This window comes from Ursus arctos, unplaced genomic scaffold (genome assembly GCF_023065955.2).
Source record: "Ursus arctos isolate Adak ecotype North America unplaced genomic scaffold, UrsArc2.0 scaffold_14, whole genome shotgun sequence".
Classification (NCBI taxonomy): Eukaryota; Metazoa; Chordata; class Mammalia; order Carnivora; family Ursidae; genus Ursus; species Ursus arctos.
The window spans coordinates 34,651,283-34,674,103 of NW_026622808.1; the positions used below are offsets into that span (position 1 = coordinate 34,651,283).

Below are 22,821 nucleotides of genomic sequence, written 5' to 3' on the forward strand. Positions count from 1 at the left end.
TATTTCATTTATCACCACTCTAATCATTATTGTTTTCTTCCTTCTGCTATCATTGGGTTTGGTTTGTTCTTCTGTTTCTAGTCCTAAAAGATGTAAAGTTAGGTTATTTAATTTGAGATATTTTTTAATATAGACATTTTATAATAGTAATAGTGAGGCCATTGCAGCTCTCTTTTTTACTATTTTTTTTAAAGACTTTTTTTATTTATATTACAGAGAGAAAGAGAGAGCACAAGCAGGGGGAGCAGGAGAGGGAGAAGCAGGCTCCCTGCTGAGGAGGGAGCCCAACATGGGGCTCAATTTCAGGACCCCGGGATCATGACCTGAGCCAAAGGCAGACGCTTCACCAACTGAGCCCCCCAGGTGGCCCAATGTTTTTGTGTATTTTAAAAAAGATATTTTCTTAGTGGTTACGAGGGGATTACTATTAACATCCTAAACTTATAACAATATACTTTGAATTGATACCAACTTAGCTTCAGTAGCATACAAAAATTTTTCCAGAAAGCTCCATTCCTCCAAAGTTGTTATTGCCACAAATTCTATTTTTATGCATTGTGTTCATTTGCATAGATTTATTATTTTTTCATACATTTGTCTTTTAAATAATATAGGAAATAAAAAGAAGAGCTACAAATGAAAAGAAAAAGGCCCGCACAATAATACTAGCTTTTATTTTTATGTGTATAGTTTACTGGAGTTCTTTATATCTTGATAAGGCTTTAAAAATTCCATCTAGTGTCCTTTTATTTCATTCTGAAGTACACCCTTTAGAATTTCTTATAGGGAAGTCTTTGTGGTGCACACTTGCAGCTTTCTGGGAATCTCTTCATTTCTCTTTCATTTTTGAAAGACAGTTTTGCTGAATATGGAATTTTTGGTTGACAGATTTTTCTTTCGGCCCTTTAAAACTATCATCCCACTCCCTTCTGGTCTCCCTGGTTTCTGATGAGAAATCTGTTCATTCTCCTAAGGGTCTTTTATGCATGATGAATTTTTCTTTTGCTAATTTCAAGATTCTCTTTTTGTCATTGGCCTTAGACGATTTAAATATAAAGTGTCTCAGTGTGGGTTTCATTGTGTTTATCCTTCTTGGAGTTTATTGAACTTCTAGGAGATTTAGATTATTTTATTTTATTAAATATGGGAAGTTTTTAACCACTGCATCTCCAAATATTCTGTCTGCCCCCTTTTCTCTCTCCTCTTAATCTGGGATCCTGTTATGCATATTTTAGTACTTTTCATAGCGTCTCATTCTCTTAAGCTCTATTCATTTTTCTCTGTTCTCTTTTTATTTGTTCTCAGACTGGATAATTTCAATTGGCCTTTCTTCAAGTTCACGGATTCTTTCTTCTGCCTGCTGAAATCTGCTGTTGAAACCCACTTGTAGTTTTCATTTTGGTTATTGTACATTTGAACTCCAAAATTTCTGGTTGGTTCCTTTTTATAATTTCTTTTTCTCTGTCGATATCTCTATTTGGTTCATACGTTACTGTCCCAGTTTCCATTAGCTCTTTGTCGATGGTGTCAATAACTCTTTGAGAATATTTAAGACAGTTAATTTAGAGTCTTTGTCTGGTTGGCTCAATGTCTGTGCTTCCTCAGGGACAACTTATGTTCATTTCTTCTGTAAATGGGTCATACTTCCTGTTTCTTTGCATGTTTTGCAACTTTTTGTTGAAAACTGAACATTTTGATTATAATGTGGTAACTCTGAAAGTCAGAATCTTCTCTCTCCCCAAGTTATCTTTTTATGGCTTGCTGTGGGCTATAGTTTTTGTTTAGTGACTTTTCTAAATTGTTATTTTAAGTCTGTGTTCTTCTTAATATGTGGTCTCTGAAGTCTGTCTTCCTATAGCTGTGTTCAGCTAGCGATTTGTTGGAAAATTTCTTGAATGCCAGGAGAGAGAAGAAACAAAGGAAAAAGGACTCTCCTGGGTTTTGCAAAGTGTTTCTGCACTGGGACACTCCTTCAACACTTAGCCGGGCCATGTAGAACTCTGCCTTAGTGTTCACTTCCTGTTTGATCTTAGCTTAGAGATCAGAGAGAGCTGAAAGCTTCAGGTTTGCAAGTGTTTTCTGGGCATAAGTCTTGCCCTGGTCATGAACACAGCTTTTTAAATCTCCCAGTATATCCAGGCACTTTGAATGCCGTAATTTCTGAAAGAAACTGTCCCCAGATTTTCCTGTGGGGCCTTTAGCACTCTTGTGTCTGCCTCAACTATAATCTCTTTCCCCAAGCCGCTGAGGTGGTTCACCTGCCTTACATTGTTCAAGGAATGCTTACTGCTCTTCCGCCCCAAATGAGCTCTGACGTAGGCAAACCAAAAGGAAGTGCCTTGCATTAGTCCTTCAGGTAACACCTGGACAGATTAGACCAGCAAACACAATTCCATGGGAGTATGGTCTGCTTTGCTCTGGAACCAGTAACCAGCTCCCTTCCTGAGGACATGGGCTGCCATCTTCAAGATAACCCTCATTCTGTAGACGGGGTGGGGTGGGGGGGACAATGGCAAGTAAAAACTCCATGAAATCTCCCTACTGTTTTTAAATTGTATTTTTCTTTGGAGTGCCTGGGTGGCTCAATTGGTTAAGTGTCTGACCCTTAATTTCAGGGTCATGAGTTCAAGCCCCATGTTGGGGCTCAATGCTGGACATGAAGCCTACTTTTAAAAACATTGCCTTCTTCAATTGACAGTCATTTGGTTACTGTAAACTTTTGGCTGTTTTCCAGAGTGTGGACAAAGTTGATTGTGATAGTTTTTGTTTGATTTTTTTGATGTTTCTATGGAGAAGTGGGCCCTTGGAGCTACCTGCTTTGTCATTTTCACTGATATCGCTCCACTCCTGCTTTTTTTCTAGAAACTTTAGTTGTAGCTCTTACATTTGGGACTTAGATCTTTGTTGAATTAATTTTTGCATGTGATGTGAGATGGGGGTGAATGTTAGCTTTAATCCTTGTGAATATTCAGTTGTTCCAGCATTGTTTGTTCAAAAGACTCTACTTTCCTCACTGAATTATATTGGCACCCTTTTAAAAATTAGTTGACCATAAATGGGTGGGACTATTTCTGGATTCTATTTTGTCTCATTGATGTATTTTTTACCTTAATAAACACCACACTGTCTTAATTACTGTAGCTTATAGTAAATTTTGAGGTCAGGTCAGGTAAGCCCTTCAATTTTATTTTATTTTTTTCAAGATTGTCTTGGCTGTTCTAGATCCTTTGCATTTCTTTTTTTTTTTTTTTTTAAGATTTTATTTATTTATTCGACAGAGACAGAGACAGCCAGTGAGAGAGGGAACACAAGCAGGGGGAGTGGGAGAGGAAGAAGCAGGCTGATAGTGGAGGAGCCTGATGTGGGACTCGATCCCATAACGCCAGGATCACGCCCTGAGCCGAAGGCAGATGCTTAACCGCTGTGCCACCCAGGCGCCCCTAGGTCCTTTGCATTTCAACATAGGTTTTAGAATCAGCCTTTTGAGTTTTACAAAAACAATCTTCTGGAATTTTGTTGGGATTTCATTGAATATATAGATCAATTTGTGGAAAATAATTTTAACAGGATTGTTATTCATGAATATGGCATATCTTTTCATTTATTTCAGTCTTTAATTTCTCTCAGCAATGTTGTATAGTTTTCAGTGTAGGAGTCTTCTATTTATGTTGTTTCTTAGGCATTTGGTTTCTTTAAAGATTTTATTTATTTATTAGAGAGAGAGAGCATGAGTGGGGGAAAGGGCAGAGGGAGAGGAAGACAGACAAGCAGACTCCCTGCCAGACACAGAGCCTGACGCTGGCCTGATCCCAGGACTCTGAGATCATGATCTGAGCCAAAGTCAGATGCTTAACGGACTGAACCACCCAGGCGCCCCCGCATTTGATTTTTGTGACGCTATTGGAAACACTTACTTAAGTTTAATTTCAGTTTGCAGTTTGTTGTTAGATACAACTTACTTTTTTACTGTGGTAAAATATACGTGACATGAAATTTGCCATCTTAACTATTTTTAAGAGTACATTTCTATGGGGTTAAGTACATTCACATTGTTAAGTAACAGTGTTATACGCAAGTAATGAATCATGGAACTTTACATCAAAAACTAGGGATGTACTGTATGGTGACTAACATAATATAATAAAAAATTATTATAAAAAATAAAAGTAACAGTCGCCACCATCCATCTCCAAATCTCTTCCATCTTCTCCACCTGACTCTGTACCCATTGAACACTAACTTCCCATTCCCTCCTACCCCTGCCCCTGGCAAACACCGTTCTACTTTCTGTCTCTATGACTTTGACTACTCTAGGAGTTTCATATAAGAGGAATCATGCAGTGTTTGCTCTTTCATGACTGGCTTATTTCATTTAGCATTATGTCCTCAGGGCTCATTCATATTGTAAATTATGTCAAAATTCCTTCTTTCTGAAGGCGGAATAACATTCCATATGTGCTGCATTTTGTTAATGCGTTCATCCATCAATGGACACTTGGGTTGCCTCCACCTTTTGGCTATTGCGAATATGTTGCTATGACCATGCGTGTGTAAGTATCTGTTGAATTTCTCCTTTCATTTCTTTTGGGTATATACCCAGAATTGAACTTGCTGGGTCATATGGCAATTCTATTTGTAATATTTTGAGAATTGCCATATCATTTTCTACAACCACTGTACCATTTTGCATTCCCCCCAGCAATGCACAAATGTTCCAATTTCTCCACATCCTTGCCAACACTTGTTTTGGTTTTTTGTTTGTTTTTTAATAAAAGTCGTCCTACTGGGTATGAAGTGGTATCTCATTGTGGGTTTGATTTGCATTTCCCTAATGACTAGTGATGTTGCACATCTTCTCACGTGCTTGTTGGCCATTTGCATATCTTCTTTGGACAATTGATTTTTGTATCCCGTGACTGTTCTAAACTCATGTATTCCAGTAGTTTGGGGGTAGATTCTTTATGACTTTCTATGTACATAATCAGGCTGTTTAAAAATGCAGATAGCCTTAGTACCTTTGTTCTAATCATTATGCCTTTTATTTTTTATTAACAGACTTTCCTTTTAGAGCTGTTTGAGGCATATGGAAAAATTGAGCTGAAAATAGAGTTCCCATGGGCTCCCTGCTCCCCATCCTGCTGCACACAGTTTAACTTATTATTAACATCTTGCATTAATGTGATACATTTATTATAATTGACAAACTGATATTGATACCTTATTATTAACTAAAGTCCATAATTTACATGAGAGTTTACTTTGTGTATGTAGCTCTATGGTTTTTGTCAAATATATAATTTCATGTATCTGCATTTATAATATCGTACAGAATGGCTCTAATACCGTAAAACTCTCCTGAGCTTCACTTATTCATCCCTCAGTCCCTCCGCCAAACACCTGCCAGCTGTTACTCTCTCTATAGTTGGCCTTTTCCAGAATGTCATAGAGTTGGAATCATGTAATATGTAGCCTTTCCAGATGCTTCTACTTCACAATATGCCTTTAAGTTTCCTCCATGTCTTTTTCATGGCTTGAGAGCTCATTTCTTTTTCGCACTAAATATTCCATTGTGGTGTGAATGTACCACAGTGAGTTTATCAGTTTACCCATTGGAAGGACTTCTTGGTTGCTTTCAACTTTTGACAATTATGAATACAACTGCTGTAAGCATTCATATGCAGATTTTTGTGTAGACATAGGTTTTCAACTCACTTGAGTAAATCCAAAGCAGCTCAACTGCTGGATCCTACTTCAGTTTTCTATTAAAGTGCCACACTGTCACCGGGGATGTACTGTATGGTGACTAACATAATATAATAAAAAATCATACAAAAAAAAAAAAGTGCCACACTGTCTTCCGGAGTGGCTGTGCCATTTACATTCCCACTGGCACTGAATGAGAGTTCCTGTTGCTCCACATCTTAGCCAGCATTTGGTGCTGTCAGTGTTTTGACTTTAGACTTCTTAGTAATGTCATTTTTAATTTTCAATGCTGTAATGACATGTGGTGTCGCACATTTTTTCATAGGCCAGTTTGCCATCCGTACATCTTTTCAGGTGAAGTATCTGCTCAGGTCTTTTCTTAATTTTTAATGAGTTGTTCATTTTGTTATTGTTGAGTGTTCAGGGTCCTTTGTATTTTTTAGATAACAAACCCTTATCAGATGTGTCTTTTGCGAATATTTTCTTCCATTTTGTGGCTTGTCTTCTCTTTCTTTCGGCAGTGTCTTTGCAGAACAGAAGTTTTTATTTTAATAAAGTTCAGCTTGTGGGTTATTTCTTTCATGGCTCTAGGAGTATTATGCTTCTGTGATCCATTTTGAGTTGCTTTTTGTGAAGGGTGTAAGGTCCGTGTCTAGCTTCACTTTTTTTTCATGTGGATGTCCAGTTTTTTCAACATCATTCGTTGTAAAACCTTTCCCCATTGGATTGCCTTTGCAAAGTTCAGTTTCCCATATTTGTGTAGGCTGATTTCTGGGCTCTCGCTTCTGTTCCACTGATCTCTCTGTTCTTTCAACAATACCACACTGTCTTGATTACTGTAGCTTTACTGTAAATCTTGAAATTACACAGTGCCATCTCCTTTTGGGTTTGCCATGTGGGACAGAGAGAAGCAGAAGACAAGGCAGGATGGAGACCCTGCACGGTGGTATCAGAACTGAGGTTGGAGATGTATCGGGTGAGGGGCTTGAGAGCATGTGGTGGGCATCCTGGGAGCAAGGAGATGAAATGCCACCTGGGAATCCTTTTTCAGGGCTGGAAGGGACCAGTAGGGGATGGGCCCTCACTTGCTGAGCTATCTTCTTAGGGGCCCAGTATGCTGGACCAGTCCGAGGGTCAAAATATTTCTTTGTTGATCAGGCCTAGGGCACATATCTCTTGGAACCACAATGTCGCCTGGGGGTGGAGCAAGAATGGAGAGTCCTTCAGAGCGCCCTCAGGCCCCCTCCTGCCCCAGGGCTGCAAGCATTACCCCCCATCCCCACTTCTAGTGTTTCAGTGCATTCTCAGGGAGAGTTCCTTCTGCAGCTCCAGTCTCAATGACAGTGGGGAAGAGAAGGGAGGGTCTGTGATGCTCCATGAGGGTGTCTGCCTCTGGAAGCCCCAGCTGCAGCCTCCGCTCTGCTGGGGACGCACAGGCGGCTCCACCCATCCAGGCCAACTCTGGCCACAGACCTGGCAGCTAAAGGGGATCCTCTCTGTGGACTCCTGCCCTATGTCTCATTCACCTCCTCTGCCTGGCGCTGGGAAGGGCTTAACTCAGCGGTTTCCAAATCAGTTTCCAAATCGTGGCTGCACATTGAATTCCAGTGCCCAGGCCTCTCCCCACACCACTTAAAGCAGAATCTCTGGGTGGGCCCGGGCGTTAGTATGTTTTGTGTCCACTGTAGGTTGACAGAGACTGAAAGCCTTGCCAGCCTGGGTTTTCACTACCTCTCACCGCAGGGGTGGCGCCTGCAGGCATCTTCATGCAGAATTCCACCCTGTTCAGCATGCACACCTAACTAGTCTCCTACCACTCATTCCAGCAAGGCGAGCAGGTGAGAGCCGGGTCCAAAGCTCCTGAAGGGGCTCCTTTGGAAGAGCAAAGTACCTGGTGCATCATCGTCACCTGCAGCTACTGAAGGCCTTGGGTGTCAGACTGATCCCTGAACCCCCACACCTGCCACAGCTCTTCTGGGGACACCCTCCCCTGAGCCCCAGACACACGCATAAGCGAGCGCACCCCTGAAGGGAGGGAAAGTCTTACCCAGCTGCAAGGCCCTCTGTCTTCTGTACCCTCCCCTCCTGGCCCTCCCGCCCCTCAGGCAAGGCCACCCATTGCAGCCCCCTAGGGAGGGTCATGAGCCTCAGGTTCTGGGAGGCAGGTTCAGAAACAAACATCTAAGGGACCTCGAGCATCAAAGCAGAGGCTGCGAGACTGGTACCCAGAGGGCTGAGTGTTAGCAGAAGACTCAGCCCGCGGAGGCCCATCGGCACCCCCCAGAGGCCGGCCTTGCAGAGGCCGTGGCAGTCTGTGGGAGGGTTGCGACCAAGGCAGGGGTCTTGGGGGGAATGCCAGAACAGCTGCTTCTGAAGATGCGGTAAGATTTAGAGGTCCATCCCCAAACCAGTGACTTCCAGTGGCACAGGGACAGCCCTTCCCCCACCCACTCCTAGACACCCTCCCTTGATTCCTCCGCTCCACCTCCCTGGGCTTTCTCTCCCCTCCCCCTCGGTGCCTGGTTCTCCCCGGGAGTGGCCAGCAGAGGGGAGGGAAGCCTTGTCTCAGCCCCTGGGGCCGAAGCTGCAGGCACAGCTGCTGCTGCTCAGCTCCTGCCCCGGCCTTCCCCAGGGCCGGCTCTGGCGGACCATGCCCCAGCAAGGCACAGCGCCTGGCCCGCTGTTGCTCAGCTGGGTGCCCTGTCCTCCTGGCCCCCTGCCGAGCGCTGCACTGGCCCTGAGGGCCCTGCCCAGCACAGGGCTTTGGAATCCTGGCCTTCCCAGCTGGCTCTGGCTGCGGCCTAACTCTCTGGTGTCCTACCCTGAATGGAGAAGCCTGGGGAGGAGTGGCAGAAAAATTAAGACCAGGGCATAGCCCTGCTTGTGGAGCTGGGATCAGGCTGAGGTGTCAGAGCCTATGCTGGGCCCTGGGTGCAAGACGGCTCACGTTTGCCATGGGTGCAAGGGCCTAGGGTGGTGTGTCCCAGGATGGGCTCTAGACCATTGCTGAGGGGCTGATCCCTCTTGTATGGGTCTAATTTCCAAAGGGCAAGACTGTGGTCAGTAAGTGTCTTTATTGGAAGAGAGATCCAGTCTCCTTGGCTCTGCTAGCGCCCTAGGTCAAGAGGATTTCGATGTCAAGCTCCAGCCGGCTGGCTTTGACCTCATAGCGGCCCCGGATCAGGCCCCGGGTTTGGCTGGTATGCCAGCGCCAGTGAGACTGGATGATGCAGGCTGCCTGGCGAGCCTGGAGAAACCGTTTGCGGGCCTGCCACATTCGAACCTGGGCCTGCACCTTCACCACTGCCCACTCCTGGCAAGTGTAGAGTCTCAGGGCCAGGCGCCGTCTCTGCTCCAGCATCTTGGCCTGCATCGACCTCCACCAGCACTGGATGACCCAGGCCCTGAGTGCCGCGTGCAGTAGAGTCCGGCGGACCACGTTGCCACGCCACCATGACTGAATCTTTATGGCTGCCTTCTCTGACTGATCAGGGGAGGGAAGAACACGGAGATGCTCAGTGGGGTACCCGCCCATGGCTGTCACCGTCTGTGGCGCTGGGAAGAAAGGGGGCCCGGCACAAGCGGCCCTGCCCCCTCGTTTCCAGGCCCATCCATCTTATTTCCAGTCTCCCACTCCTCTGTAGTCGCCGCTCATCATCCACCAGGCAGACGCCTGCCGTGCGGGCCTTACTCACATGTTGCGTGTCCATGGCCCCGATCTTCACAGTCCACTCATCCATCAGTTAGGACACCTTAGTCTTTAGCCCCGCCCTCAACTGTTAGTCACCCCCCTCATTAGACTCCGCCCACCTGCACACAAGCCTCCCCCTCATCAACTCCTCTCCATACACATTTTTGCCACACCTCTGTCCCCTCTCCTCTTGCTCACGTCTCCTTGCGGGTTGACCAGTCCCCTCATTTGTTGGTTTCCGTCATTTTGGGGGCCTGCCGTTATCTCTTGCTTGCAGTATTTCTCAGAGCCCACTGGCGTCTTAATCCTGCTCTTTCTACACCTTCCAGTCACTTCTTTGTGCTCCTGCTGGTGGCAGCAAAGAGAGAGGCACGCAACTCTCCTTCAAGTAAGCGTACTGTAGAAACACCCATCCATAGCCAGTTGGGATTTCCAGAAGCTTAAGTGGCAGAGCCCGTGGGAGGGCCCCCAAGCACTGTGTTCACAGGCGAGTATGATTTCATGTAAAATTTGTGAAAGCAAGATTCTTTAGCTGCAATTGGAGAGGACCTTTGTCTCCGCCTCTCTGACGCCCTCTGTCGCCCTTCTATTGGGTGGTGTGGACCGGGCGGCAGCCTCCTCTGCAACATGACTAAGGAGAAGGAGAGTTAGGATGTGCGTACTTAGTTTGGGTTAAATGAGACAGATTTACGTGGTTCACAGTCACCCCTGGGAACAGACACGTCCTTGCTAGGCTCCTACCAGCTACTGTGCCATGGGGTGAATTTGCGGGGACAAAGGCTGCTACGGTCACATGAATGATATGAACGGGTCCTCCAGCGCCTGGCACCAGAAGTAGGTGGGCAGGGGAGGAAGAGGGAGGTTTGAAAAGTGTGGAGACAAGAGCTGGTGTGTAGTAGAAAGTTCTTCCTGTTATCCGATTTTGTTCTCAACTGATGCCTGATTAAAACTGAAGTTCTGTCTTGTTGGGAATATATTTGAGAGTGCAGTGAGACAATTATAAAACATACCATACTTTTTTCTTACTTCGATGTCAATTTTGTGGAAGAGAATTGATCAGAATGAAACCCTGTGATTTCAGGGCAGCAGCTAGGAGAGCTGCTGTGAACAGTGTGTCGGGCAGCACGAGAAATCACATTGTATGCATCCAGGGCATCCGTAATAAACATGTTTTTATCAAACATGCTATTGCAAAATCATCATATGAAGAAGTAATCACAGGTTATGCTGCAAAAAAAAATGTTGGGAAAACATGATAGAGGTGGGACCGTGACTTAATATACACATTGTGTTATGCTTTAGTATTTTCCAACTTTTGAAAATTTACAATTTGTTGTGATTTTTTATTTGTCCTACATATTCATTGTCTAATTTTAAGCCAGTAATTTTGCATTCTTTTTCTTAAAGCAGGCTTCCAAATTACATAAGCTTCAGGGCCCACAAAACCTGGCTCTGCCCTGCCTTGTGCAGCCAGGTCTCCTGGGAGCTCACGGAAAGCTGTGTTTCTAGGATTCAGAGTTAGGCCGGGAAGTGCGGGCGCAGGGGAGGCCGAGATGCTGGGAGTCCTTTGGGATTTGCAAGGCCGTTCTGGCTCTGGCTTTAGCGTGTGTCCTAGCATTCGTTTTTCTGCATGAGGGTTTGCTGGGGGCCCACTCCTTGCTGGGCTATGCACTGTCTGTGCTCCTGTTTTTGTGTGTTTGGGGCCTCGCGTGATCACTTGTTCTCATGGCCATGGCACTGGTCGTTGGGGTGTCTTACAGGTTCTGACCCTATTGTCAACCACACAACCACTTTTATATCGTGTTAAAAGTCCCAGGCAGCAGACCCTATTGTTTCCTTTAAGGACTGTCAGTCTGGGCGAGCGGAGTGCTGGTATCCGTCTCTCAAAGACCTCCATCGCCGCACTAGGCATCAGGCATCCATCCACTCCCAGCCCAACCCACCGGAGTGCGCAGAAGGGATCCCCAGGCTGGGGCCGGGGCCCTGAGGCTCAGTCCATCTGGGCCAGGTTGCCATGGTCAAGATGCCAGAGCCCACTATTCCTTGCGGATCTCTCCCCTACTCCAACTCTGGCCTGGTTGGGTTGTTGCCAGAATATTCTGGCTTTGTCTCCTTCTTAGAAGTCCCTGGAAAAACCTGCTCGTCCCTTTTATGTTCACGCTTTTGCAGGTATTCACAGAGTGGCAGCAGATGGGGCCGAGGGTAAGATCACAGAGCATGAGCCTTGGCCTCTGTTTTATCAGTTCTCCCCTCCCCAGCTTCCAGCTCTCTTCTGCTTGATTTCTTGCTCTGATTATAAATATGGTGGACCTGTTGCTAAAATTTCAAATAATGCAGAAACATATAAGGTGGAAAGTGAATTTCCCCTGAAATTTGCCCCCAGAGCTCTTCCTCCAAGAATTTATACCATGCACAGCCTAGCTTAAATCTTCTATTAAAAATACTTTTTTATTTTTAAGATTTCACTTATTTATTTGAGAGAGAGTGAGAGAGAAAGTAGGAGGTGGGGGAGGGGCAAAGGGAGAAGCAGACTCCCTGCTGAGCAGGGAGCCCGACGCCACTGGGGCTCGATCCCGGGACTCCTGGATCATGACCTGAGCTGAGGGCAGATGCCGAACCGACTGAGCCACCCAGGGACCCCCAAACATAATTTATATTTAATTCATACATTTTAAGCTAACACTTCCCTTGGCAATCCTTCTTTACATTATTACTGCCTCGAGGTTGGAGGGCATCCTGGACAATGAGTTATGCCTTTATAGACACAGTGCATCCATGTCCCTAAAGAAATCTAAAACTGTTTTGGGTGTTTTTATGTATCTTTTTAAGTCAGTTGAGGTCGAAATCACAGAAAGTAAAATTGACCATCTTAACCATTTTCAAGTATATAATTGAGTGGCTTTTAGTACCGCACGATGTTGTACAACCATCGTTTCTGCCTACTTCCAGTTTCTGTCCTCAACTTGTTTCAATTCTCATTTCATCCCCCCAGACAGAAACCATGCAGCCATTAGACGGTCACTTCCCATCACCCTCTGTCACCCCAGGCCCTGGCGACCACGAACCTGCTTTTAGTCTCTATCGATGTGCCCATTCCAGGTGTTTCATATAAATGGAATCGGAGACCACATGCCTTGCATGCCTCGCTTCTTCCACTTCTCGTGTGTTCCAGGTTCGTCCATGGGATAGCACGCTGTCAGTCTTCAGTTCCGTTCTCTGGCTAAATACTATTCCACTGCATGGACAGACCCCATGTTGTGTGTGCATCCATAAACTGGCAGGTATTTGAATGATTTTCACTCTCTGGTGATTGTGAATAGTACCGCTCTGAGCGTTTGTGTACAAGTATTGGTCTGAACACCTGTTTTCAGTTCTTTTAGTTACATACCCAGGAGTGGAATGGCTGGGCCATGTGGGGATCCCGTGTTTAACTTTTTGAGGACCCACCAAACTGTTTTCCACAGCAGCAAGACCATTTTATGTTCCCACCAGTCTCCACCTGCTTGCCACACAATTATAGCACCTCATTTCGGGTTATGATTTGCATTTCCCTAAGATAAATGATGTCGAACATCTGTTCATGTGCTTTTGGGGCATTGTATATTTTTCTTTGGAGAACTGTCTACTGAAGTCCATTGGCCACTTTTAATTGGCTCCTTTGTCTTTTTGTTTTTGAGTTGTTAAGTGTTCTTTATATATTCTGGACACTAGGTCCTTATCAGATATATGACTTGAAAATATTTTCTCCCGTTTTGCAGGTTGTCTTTTCACTTCCCTCATAATGTTCGATGCACAACAGTTCCTAATTTTGATGACATCCAGTTTATCTGTTTTTCTTCTGTTGCTTGTGCTTTGGTGTCATAGCTAAGAATCCACTGCCAAGTCCAAGGTCATGAGGTATAATTCCTGGGTTTCCTTCTAAGAGTTTTATAGTTTTATTTCTTACCTTTAGGACTTAAATTCCGAGTTGATATCTGTATATGCTGTGAGATAAGACTCCGACTCCATGCTTTTGCAGGGGGTTACCCAGTTGTCCCAGCACCATTTGTTGAAGAGATTATTCTTTCCCCTGAACCTTGGTAGCCTTGTTGAAAATCAATTAAACACAGAGCTATAGGTTTATTTCTGGTTTCTCTATTCTTTTTTTTTTTTAAGATTTTATTTATTTATTTGACAGAGATAGCCAGTGAGAGAGGGAACACAAGCAGGCGGAGTGGGAGAGGAAGAAGCAGGCTCCCAGCGGAGGAGCCTGATGTGGGGCTCGATCCCAGAACGCCGGGATCACGCCCTGAGCCGAAGGCAAACGCCCAACCGCTGTGCCATCCAGGCGCCCCTGGTTTCTCTAGTCTAATCCATTGATCTACGTGTCTGTCCTTACACCAGTACCTCAATATCTTGATTACTGTAGCTTTGCAGTAAGTTTTCAAATTAAGAAGTTTGTGTCCTCCAACTTTATCTTTTTCAAGATTGTTTTGGCTATTCTGAGACCTTGGCAATTCCATATGAACTTGAAGATTTGCTGTCCATTTCTGTAAAAAAAAAAAAAAAGGCAGTGGGAATGAAAGGGATAGTGTTGACGCTGTAAATCAGTTTGGGGAATATTACGTCTTCTGACCCATGAACACAGAATGTCTTTCCATGTATTTAGGCCTCCTTTAATTTCTTTAAACAATGTTTTATAGTTTTAAGTGTACAAGTCCTGCACCTGCTTGGTTAAATTTATTCCTAAGTATTTTTATTCTTTTTGATGCTACTATAAATATAATTGTTTCTTTTTTTTTAAAGATTTTATTTATTTGACAGAGAGAGACACAGCGAGAGAGGGAACAGAAGCCGGGGGAGTGGGAGAGGAAGAAGCAGGCTCCCCGCTGAGCAGGGAGCCAGATGCGGGGCTCGATCCCAGGACCCTGGGATCATGACCTGAGCCGAAGGCAGATGCTTAACGACTGAGCCGCCCAGGCGCCCCTATACTTGTTTCCTCGTTTTCCTTAATTTCATTTCTGAATTTTCCATTGCTGGTGTGTAGAAATACATATGATTTTTGAGGGTTTATTTTGTATGTTGCAACTTTGCTGTATTCGTTTATTAGCTGTCATAATTTTTTGGTGGATTCTTTGGCATTTTCTATATGTAAGATTATGTTACCTGCAAGTAGAGATAGTTTTACCTCTACTTTTCCAGTTTGGATGCATTTTAGTTCTCTTTCTTGCTTAATTGCCTTGGTCAAAACTTCCAGTGCGACGTTGAATAGCAGTGATGAAAGCAGCCATCTTTGTCTATTCCTCATCTTACAGAAAAAACTTCCAGTCTTTTCACCATTAAGTCTGATGTCAGTTGTGGGTCTTTCATAGCTGCCCTTTATTCAGGTTGAGAAACTTCCTTCTAGTCCTAGTTTATTGAATGGTTTTTGTTGTTGTTGTTGTTTGGTTTTGTTGTTGTTGTTGTTTTACCATGAAGGGCTATTAGCTTTTGTCAAGTTCTTTTTCTGTATCAACTGAGATGATCATGTGATTTTCGCCCCTTTATTCTACTAACGTGGGTTCTCGTGTGTTGCACCTATCTCGCTTGCATTCCTGGGATAAATCCCGTTAGGTCACGGTGTGTATTCCTTTAAATATGCTCTTGGATTTGATTTCCTAGTATTTTGCTGAAGTTTTTGCATTGCACTCATAATTGTTATTGGTCTTTAAGGTTTTTTTTTCTTATGGTATCTTTTGTCTGGCATTGGTGTCATGGCAATACTGGCCTCAAAGATTGAGTTAGGAAGCATTCCCTTCTCTCCTGTTTTTGGGAAGCATGTTAGAACGAATGCTATCAGTTCTGCTTTATTGTTTGATAAAATTCACCAATGAAGTCAACTAGTCCTGGATTTCTCTTTATTGGAAATTTTTAAATTACTGCTTCAATCTCTTTCCTTGTTATAGGCCTTTTCAGATTTTCTGTTTCTTCTTCAGTGAGTTTTGGTTCTTTGTGCATGTCTGGGAATTTGCCTATTTCACCTTGGTTATCTAATTTGCTGGCATACAGTTGTTTATTAGATTCTTTTATGATTTTTTTATTTTATAAGGTCCCCGCTTTCATTCCTGATTTTAGTAATTCGAGTCTTTTCTCTTTTCAGTTGTTCAGTCTAGCAAAATGTTTGTTAATTCTGTTGGTCTTTTTAGAGAATCAACTTTTGGTTTTATTGATCAGTTGTTTTTCTTTTTTTAAAAGATTTATTTATTGATTTGAGAGAAAGAGAGAGAGCATGAGCGGGAGGGGCAGAGGGAGAGGGAGAGAGAATCCCAAGCCGACTCCATGCTGAACACGGAGCCCATCGCGGGGCTTGATCTCACGACACTGAGATCACAACCCAAGCCAAAAGTATGAGTCAGATGCTTAACTGGCTGAGCCACCCAGGCACCCCTGTTGTTTTTCTGTTTTCTATTTTGTTCATCTCAGCTCTAATCTTTATTTCTGTCCTTCCGCTTCCGTTGCATTTAGTTTGCTCTTATTTTTTCTAGTTTTTTGAAGTGGAAGTTTATTAATTTGAAATACTCTTTTTTTAAGTTTATTTATTTAAGTAATATCTACCTTGAACGTGGGGCTTGAACTCATGACCCTGAGGTCAAGAGTCACACACTCTTCCAACTGAGCCAGCCAGACACCCTGAGATATTTCTTCTTTTTTAATTGAGGCATTTATAGCTATAAATTTCCCTTGGAGCACCAGCCCTCATTTGGGGATGTTTGGGGTATTTTATTTAATCATATAAAGGTATTTTCTAACTTTTCTTGTGACTTCTTTTTGACCCATTAGTTGTTTAAAAGTGTGGTTTGCTTTTGGTTTTGTTTTTTTAAAGATTTTATTTATTTAGAGAGCGTGTGCACATGCATGAGCTGGGGGAGGGGCAGAAGGAGAGAGAAAAAGAACCTCAAGCAGACTCCGAGCTGAGCACTGCGCCTGTCGCGGGGCTCGATCTCGTGACACTGAGGTCATGACCTGAGCCAAAATCACGAGTCGGATGCTTAACTGACTGAGCCACCCAGGCGCCCCTAAAAGTGTGTTTTTGATTTCCACAAAGTGGTAAATTTTCCAGATTTCCTTCTATTATTAATGATTGATTTTTTTTAAAGATTTTATTTATTTATTTGACAGAGATAGAGACAGCCAGCGAGAGAGGGAACACAAGCAGGGGGAGTGGGAGAGGAAGAAGCAGGCTCATAGTGGAGGAGCCTGATGTGGGGCTCGATCCCAGAACGCCGGGATCACGCCCTGAGCCGAAGGCAGACGCTTAACCGCTGTGCCACCCAGGCGCCCCTGATGATTGATTTTTAATAACATTCTGCTATTCACTTATATTTCTATTATCCTTACACTGTGGTCAGAGAAGATACTCTGTATGATTTCAGTCTTTTTCAATTTATTGAGACTTTTTGGCCTAACATATGGTCTGTCCTGAAGAAGGTTTAACGTGCCCTCGAGGAGAATGGGTGTCCTGCTGGTGTTGGGTGGGGTGTTCTATAGATGTGCAGCAGGTCTTGTTGGTGTAGTGATGCCAGCATGTTCCATTTCCTTGTCCATCTTTTGTCTAATTGATCTATTGATTAGTCTCCAGCTATTATTGTTGCACTTTCTGTTTCTCCCATGATTTCTGTCAGGATTTGCTTCCTATATTTTGGGGCTCTTGTTACGTGCATCTGTGTTTGTAATTACTACCTATTCTTGATAGATTGACCCTTGTATCACTATGTAATGTCTTTTTTGCCTGGGGTGTCTTTTTCCATCCTTTCACTTTCAACTTGTTTGTGTTCTTGGATGCAAAGAGAGTGTCTTGTAGACACAATATAGTTGGGCCGTGTGTTTTTTGTTTTTTGTTTTTAATTTTAGAGAGGGAGCAAGGGGGAGGAACAGAAGGAGAGGGAGGAATCTTTTTTTTTTTTTTTAAAGATTTTATTTATTTATTTGACAGAGAGAGACAGCCAGCGAGAGAGGGAACACAGCAGGGGGAGTGGGAGAGGAAGAAGCAGGCCCATAGCAGAGGAGCCCGATGTGGGACTCGATCCCGGCACGCCAGGATCAAGCCCTGAGCCAAAGGCAGACGCTTTAACGACTGCGCTACCCAGGCGCCCCGAGAGGGAGGAATCTTAAGCAGGCTCCATGCCCAGTGCAGAGCCTGATGGGACTTGATCTCACAACCCTGATCATGACTTGAGCCGAAATCAAGAGTTGGATGCTTAACTGACTAAGCCACCCAGGCGCTCTGTTTTGTATTGTTTTTAAATCTATTCTGCCACCCTCTGCCTTTTGATTGGAGAGTTTAATCTGTTTAATGTAATCATTGATAAGAAAGAACTTCCTTCTGCCATTTTGCTGTTTGTTTCGTATATGTCATATCCTTGGTGTGTTTTTTTTTCAATTCCTTCCTTACTGCCTTCTTTTGTGTTAGATTTTCTAGTTTACCATTTTGATTTCCTTCTTGTTTCCTTTACTATATATTTTTCAATTTTTTGTTAGTGTCAATCTGAGGACTACAATTAGCATCTTAAATTACAACAATAGTCAAATTAATACAATTTAGTTTCAATAGTAGATAAAAACTTTGGTCCTATATCGCTTTGCCCTATCTTATGTTCTTTTTGTCCTTACACTTTAATTTATTCTTGAGTATTTAATAGTTTGTTGTTGTTGTTGTGGATGGAATGTTTTATCTAACCCAATTTCCATTTGGTTACTATTAATAAAGAGAAACACCACTGATTTCTATATATTTATTTTATATCAGGCCACATACCAAATATTCTCTTATTTTCATTGATTTTTTTTCTTTTTAGATTCTCTTGGAATTTCTAGGTATATGATCATATCAGAAACAGAAAGAAATAATTCTTATTTCCTTTTCAAAATTTATACTGATTTTCCCAGTGGATTGCATTTGCTGGAACCAAAACACTGTGTATAATAGGAATGATAGAAGGGGGGCGCCTGGGTAGCGCAGTCGTTAGGCGTCTGCCTTCGGCTCAGGGCGTGATCCCGGCGTTCCGGGATCGAGTCCCACATCGGGCTCCTCTGCTGGAAGCCTGCTTCTTCCTCTCCCACTCCCCCTGCTTGTGTTCCCTCTCTCGCTGGCTGTCTATCTCTGTGAAATAAATAAATAATCTTAAAAAAAAAATAGGAATGATAGAAGGCATCCCTGTCAGTTTCCTGATTCTATTGGTAATAGTTTTCTTTCCCCCCACCATTTAGAATGCTTTTGCCTCAAACAAACAAAAAAAAAATGTTTTCATCAATTTTAAGTAGTTTTTTCCTATTCCAGTTTTACCCAGAATGTTATTAAGATCAGCTGCTGAACTTTATAAGCACCCTTTTTAGCATATATTGATTTGATCAAGAGGCTGTTCATTTTTCCTTTAAATTGTTCGCTAAGGACATATGCTAATTCTTCCTGATATCAAGCCATTCCTGGAATAAACTATTTAATCTTATTGTATTCTTCCTTTGACATATTGCTGGATTCTATCTGGTAATGTTTTATTTTACATTTTTACATCTATAATGATTAGTGAGATTGGGCTATTATATTGGTCATTGCTCAGCAAACTACTGTTCCTCCCACCCACCGCCCATGGCCAGGCCAAGTCTGGCCCAATGCCCATTTCAGTACAACCCATGACCTAAGAATGATTTTCACATTTTTAAATGGTTGAGGAAAAAAAAACCACAACAACAGAAGAAGAATAACATTCTGTGACACTTGAAAATTATATCAAATTCAAATTTCAGCGTCCATAATAAAGATTTATTGGAACACTGTCGCATTCATCTATTTCTATGTCTGTGGCTGTCTTTGTGCTGCAACACAGAGTTGAGTAGTTGCAACAGACACCGTATGGCCCGCAAACCTTAAATATAGACTATTTGGCTCTTAACAGGAAAAGTTTGCCAACCCCTGGTCTATCCAGCTTTCTTTATGGGGCCTATCTTTATCAGGTTTGGTGTTAATGTTAAGTTGGCTTCATGAAATGAATTGGAGAGTTTTCCCTCTTTTTTTCTATTATGTGGAATCATTTAAATAGATTTGGAATTGTCTCCTCTGTAAATGTTAACTAAGACTCAGCCATGAAACCATCTGGTTCCCAGGCAATATTTAATACATAATAAATATACTCTTCTGTGGTAATTGATCTATTCAAGTTTTCAAGTTTTCTTGGGTTGATTTTGATAATTTATATTATGCTAGAAAATCATCCATTTCTTCAGTAGTTTCACATTTGATTAGCCATAAAATTGCACAGAATATTGTCTCCAAATAATTTCAATTTTCCCCACGTCTGTAGTTATGTCCCCAACTCTCATTTCGTATCTTGTATATTTTTACCCTCTCTCTTTTAAAAAAAAAAATCAGGCTCAAAGAAGTTTATCTATTTTATTAGTCATTTTCAAATAAGAGCTTTTAAGCTCATTTATCTCTCCTGTGATTTTTTTGAGGGGGGAGGGTTTCTGTTTCAGTAATTTGAACTTTTAAAAAAATATTATTATCTCCTTTGTCTTCATTTCTTTTGGATTCTTCTGTTGTTTTTGTTTTCATTTGAGGGTTGAGTCCTGGGTTTCCACATTTTTGGCCCCTCTTCCTTGATAATTGGAGGCATTTAAGGCTGTGACCATCCCTCCAAGCCCAGGCTTTGTTAGGAAGTAATCTCTTTTCAGAAAAATAGAAGCAGTCTTCTTTTTCTTTTTGCTCTTTAATACTTTGCCATTTTATTTTGGTTTTGCCTTCCATCGAAGGTTTTCCTGAATTTCCAATGAGATGAGGCTTTAAAAAATTTTTAACTTACTTGTTTCTGACATAACTAGACATGGTCACTGATTATACTTGTAAATTATGCTTTTCTTGCTGGCCACGTGTGTGCCAGTCCCTTGTGAATATTCTGTGGATGCATGAAATAAATGATTACTGTTTGAAAAATCTAAAGTTCTGCGTGTGTCTCATGAATTTTATTATTTATTCAGTTCCCCGATGTCCTTAGCTTTGGCTACTGATCAGCCTCTTACAATCATGATCAGATTCTTCCTGCCTTTCATACGTCTAACAGTTTGTTAGTTCATTCTTTTGTTCAGAACACTGCCAACGGATACAATTCGAGGCCGGTGGAGGCGGGAGATTTGGAAGTGATACATAGACGAGGAAATGATATTTTCAGTTTTAAATGTTCAGTGGTAAGAGTGTTTGTGAGTGAACTTTTTGGCAACAAGATCATATAAGGGAAATGTCTCAAAACATCCGTTTTCTAGAAGCGTTTTCCCTGGCATTTTGTTTTGGCTGATGAGGAGCTCCCTCCAGAGGCTAGAAAAATTGCAGCAGCCAGGTGTCGTTGGGCGGCTTGTGCGTTAGTCACCTGTCTGTGTAGGATTGTTCTGCAGGAGTCTTTCCAACAAACTCGCCTCCTTGGTGAGAGCATTGTCACAGCTAGACAGTGTGATCCATAAACCGCTTTGTCCGTGCACAGCAATCACGAGTGGCGTCTGTCCCAGTTCGTGGAAAGCACATTTATCTGTTGGTTTGTTTTCCGCCCTGGAATGTGACCTTTATGCAGGTAGGGACTTTCTCCCTGTGTTACTCTTCGCTTTAACAAATACCTATAATAGTACTTGGCACACAGTAGGGCTTCCATATTGTTGCACGGACGAATGAGTGGATCTGTGAACAAAAGTTCTTTGCTTAGTGATGCTAGGGATCCATGACTAGGCCCTGTGGCCCAGGGAAGACAGTTGTCCGTGACCCACGGCTGAGTGGCCTGTGCTTAGTGGGATTTATTTACCTGGTTTGGACCAAATGTAGTCACTCAACACTTTTTTACTGGGCATCCACTCTGTGCCACGGAGTGCTGCAGAGGCCGGGGATCCAGCAGTGAAAAAAGGCAGGCAAGATTCCGATACCTCTGGGACAGTTATGTAGAGAGGGTTTGGGTAGTAATGTTTGTGATGGGGCAAAGTCAGGCAGGGGAGACAGAGCATGCCGGATGGAAAGGAGGTCTCACTTTTATATGGGTGGCCAGAGAGCGGGTGAAGGAGGCGGGGAGGAAGCCCTGCGGGCGTCTCAGGGGTGAAGAGGTGTTAAGACACTGATGCAGGAACGTGCCCAGCACAATTGAGGGACACCAATGAGGCTGCTGTGGCAGAAGCAGAGGAAGAGAGGGGGAGAGGGAGGAGGACAAAGTCAGAACAACACATTTAGGAGACGTGCCACAGAGATGTGAAATGTCTAGAGAGGATGGTTGAGATTTTTCCAGCAACGGGGGTGAGGGAACCTGGTGAGTCAAGGGCAGAAGCCAGGCTGGGCTTTACCTACAGACGTCTCTACTTCCAAAGGTGGCTTCCAGGCTGCCTTGTCAGAGATCCTTTCCTGGGAAAGAGTCTGATCACGACTATGAGGTGACAAGTCCTAAGGTGGTGATGGTGTGGCCCACATGTCAGGAGATGAGAGGCATGCTAGGGTGGCAGAAGGGACATAAGGAAGACTGCAGAACCAGATTCTTGCTGAACGAAGGTGAATTAAGAAGAGAGGACCTTAGGGGCATCTGGGGGGCTCAGTCGGTTAAGCATCTGACTCTTGATTTCAGCTCAGGTCATGATCTCACGGTCATGAGATCGAGCCCCATGTCGGGCTCCCCGCTGGCCATGGAGTCTGCTTAAGATTCTCCCTGTGTCCCTCCCTCCCTAAAAAAAGAGAAGACCTTAGATCCCAAGGGTGGAGGGACCGTTACCCTCTCTCAACTCTTGTCTGCAGGGCACCCGGACTGCCACCACCACCCTCACTGACCAGCAAGAACCTTGAAATGGAAACTCTCAAAACCCGCCAGCATCTGCTGATTCCAGAAAGGAACAGCCTCCGTTTGAGACAACAGAACAAGATGGACTTTCTGGACACTGGTATGACTCCCTGCAGCTTCATCCTGGTTCTGTTGGACTCTTTCATACCTTTCCACAGACTGCCGATCGTGCGGAGCTTTCTGGTGGGAGTGGGGACAGGCAATGGCTTTGCTCTGGACGCTCTGCTGGCGGGGTGAGGTTGGGCGTGTGCTGTTGCCAGCACCTCTGCTGCATCTGGGTGAACGACGCGCTCAGCTGGCTCGGCTCCAGTGCTCTCAGGGGCCTGACCACCTGCCTGGGAGGCCCATTATGGCCACTCATCCAGTGTTGCCTTAGGATAAATAAGGCTCAGGCCCCCGTCTGCACAGTTCCTGAGGGCATCCGATGGAGTGGCCTGGGCCCCTGAGACATCTCCGTGGACACATGAAAACCCGGGGATGGAGCTGTAGAGGGAAGATCTTGCCCATGGCCGGCGTGCACATACCCACAGAGGTTACCAAGGCAAAGGCTTGACCCACAGCGAATTTGAGTCTTGGCCGGATGCCTTGGGATTGTCCTGCAACAGGAGAGGATAGGGG

General features: G+C 43.8%; 1 protein-coding gene and 1 long non-coding RNA gene across 2 annotated transcripts in view; one reads left to right on the forward strand and one right to left on the reverse strand.

The window, feature by feature from the left end:
• Window positions 1-22,297, forward strand: part of LOC125283771 (uncharacterized) — a 30,419-nt gene extending 8,122 nt beyond the window's left edge. Inside the window, exon 4 of the long non-coding RNA XR_008959095.1 lies at window positions 22,161-22,297. This is a non-coding gene — a long non-coding RNA (uncharacterized LOC125283771). The remainder of the gene's footprint in view (window positions 1-22,160) is intronic.
• IQCF6 (IQ motif containing F6) lies at window positions 8,819-9,413 on the reverse strand. Its single transcript, XM_044385154.1, has 2 exons — window positions 9,399-9,413; window positions 8,819-9,187 (listed from the first exon to the last, which is right to left on the reverse strand). Exons 1-2 carry the CDS (start codon window positions 9,411-9,413, stop codon window positions 8,819-8,821), a joined length of 384 nt encoding a protein of 127 aa, XP_044241089.1.
• Window positions 22,298-22,821: the final 524 nt, after the last annotated feature.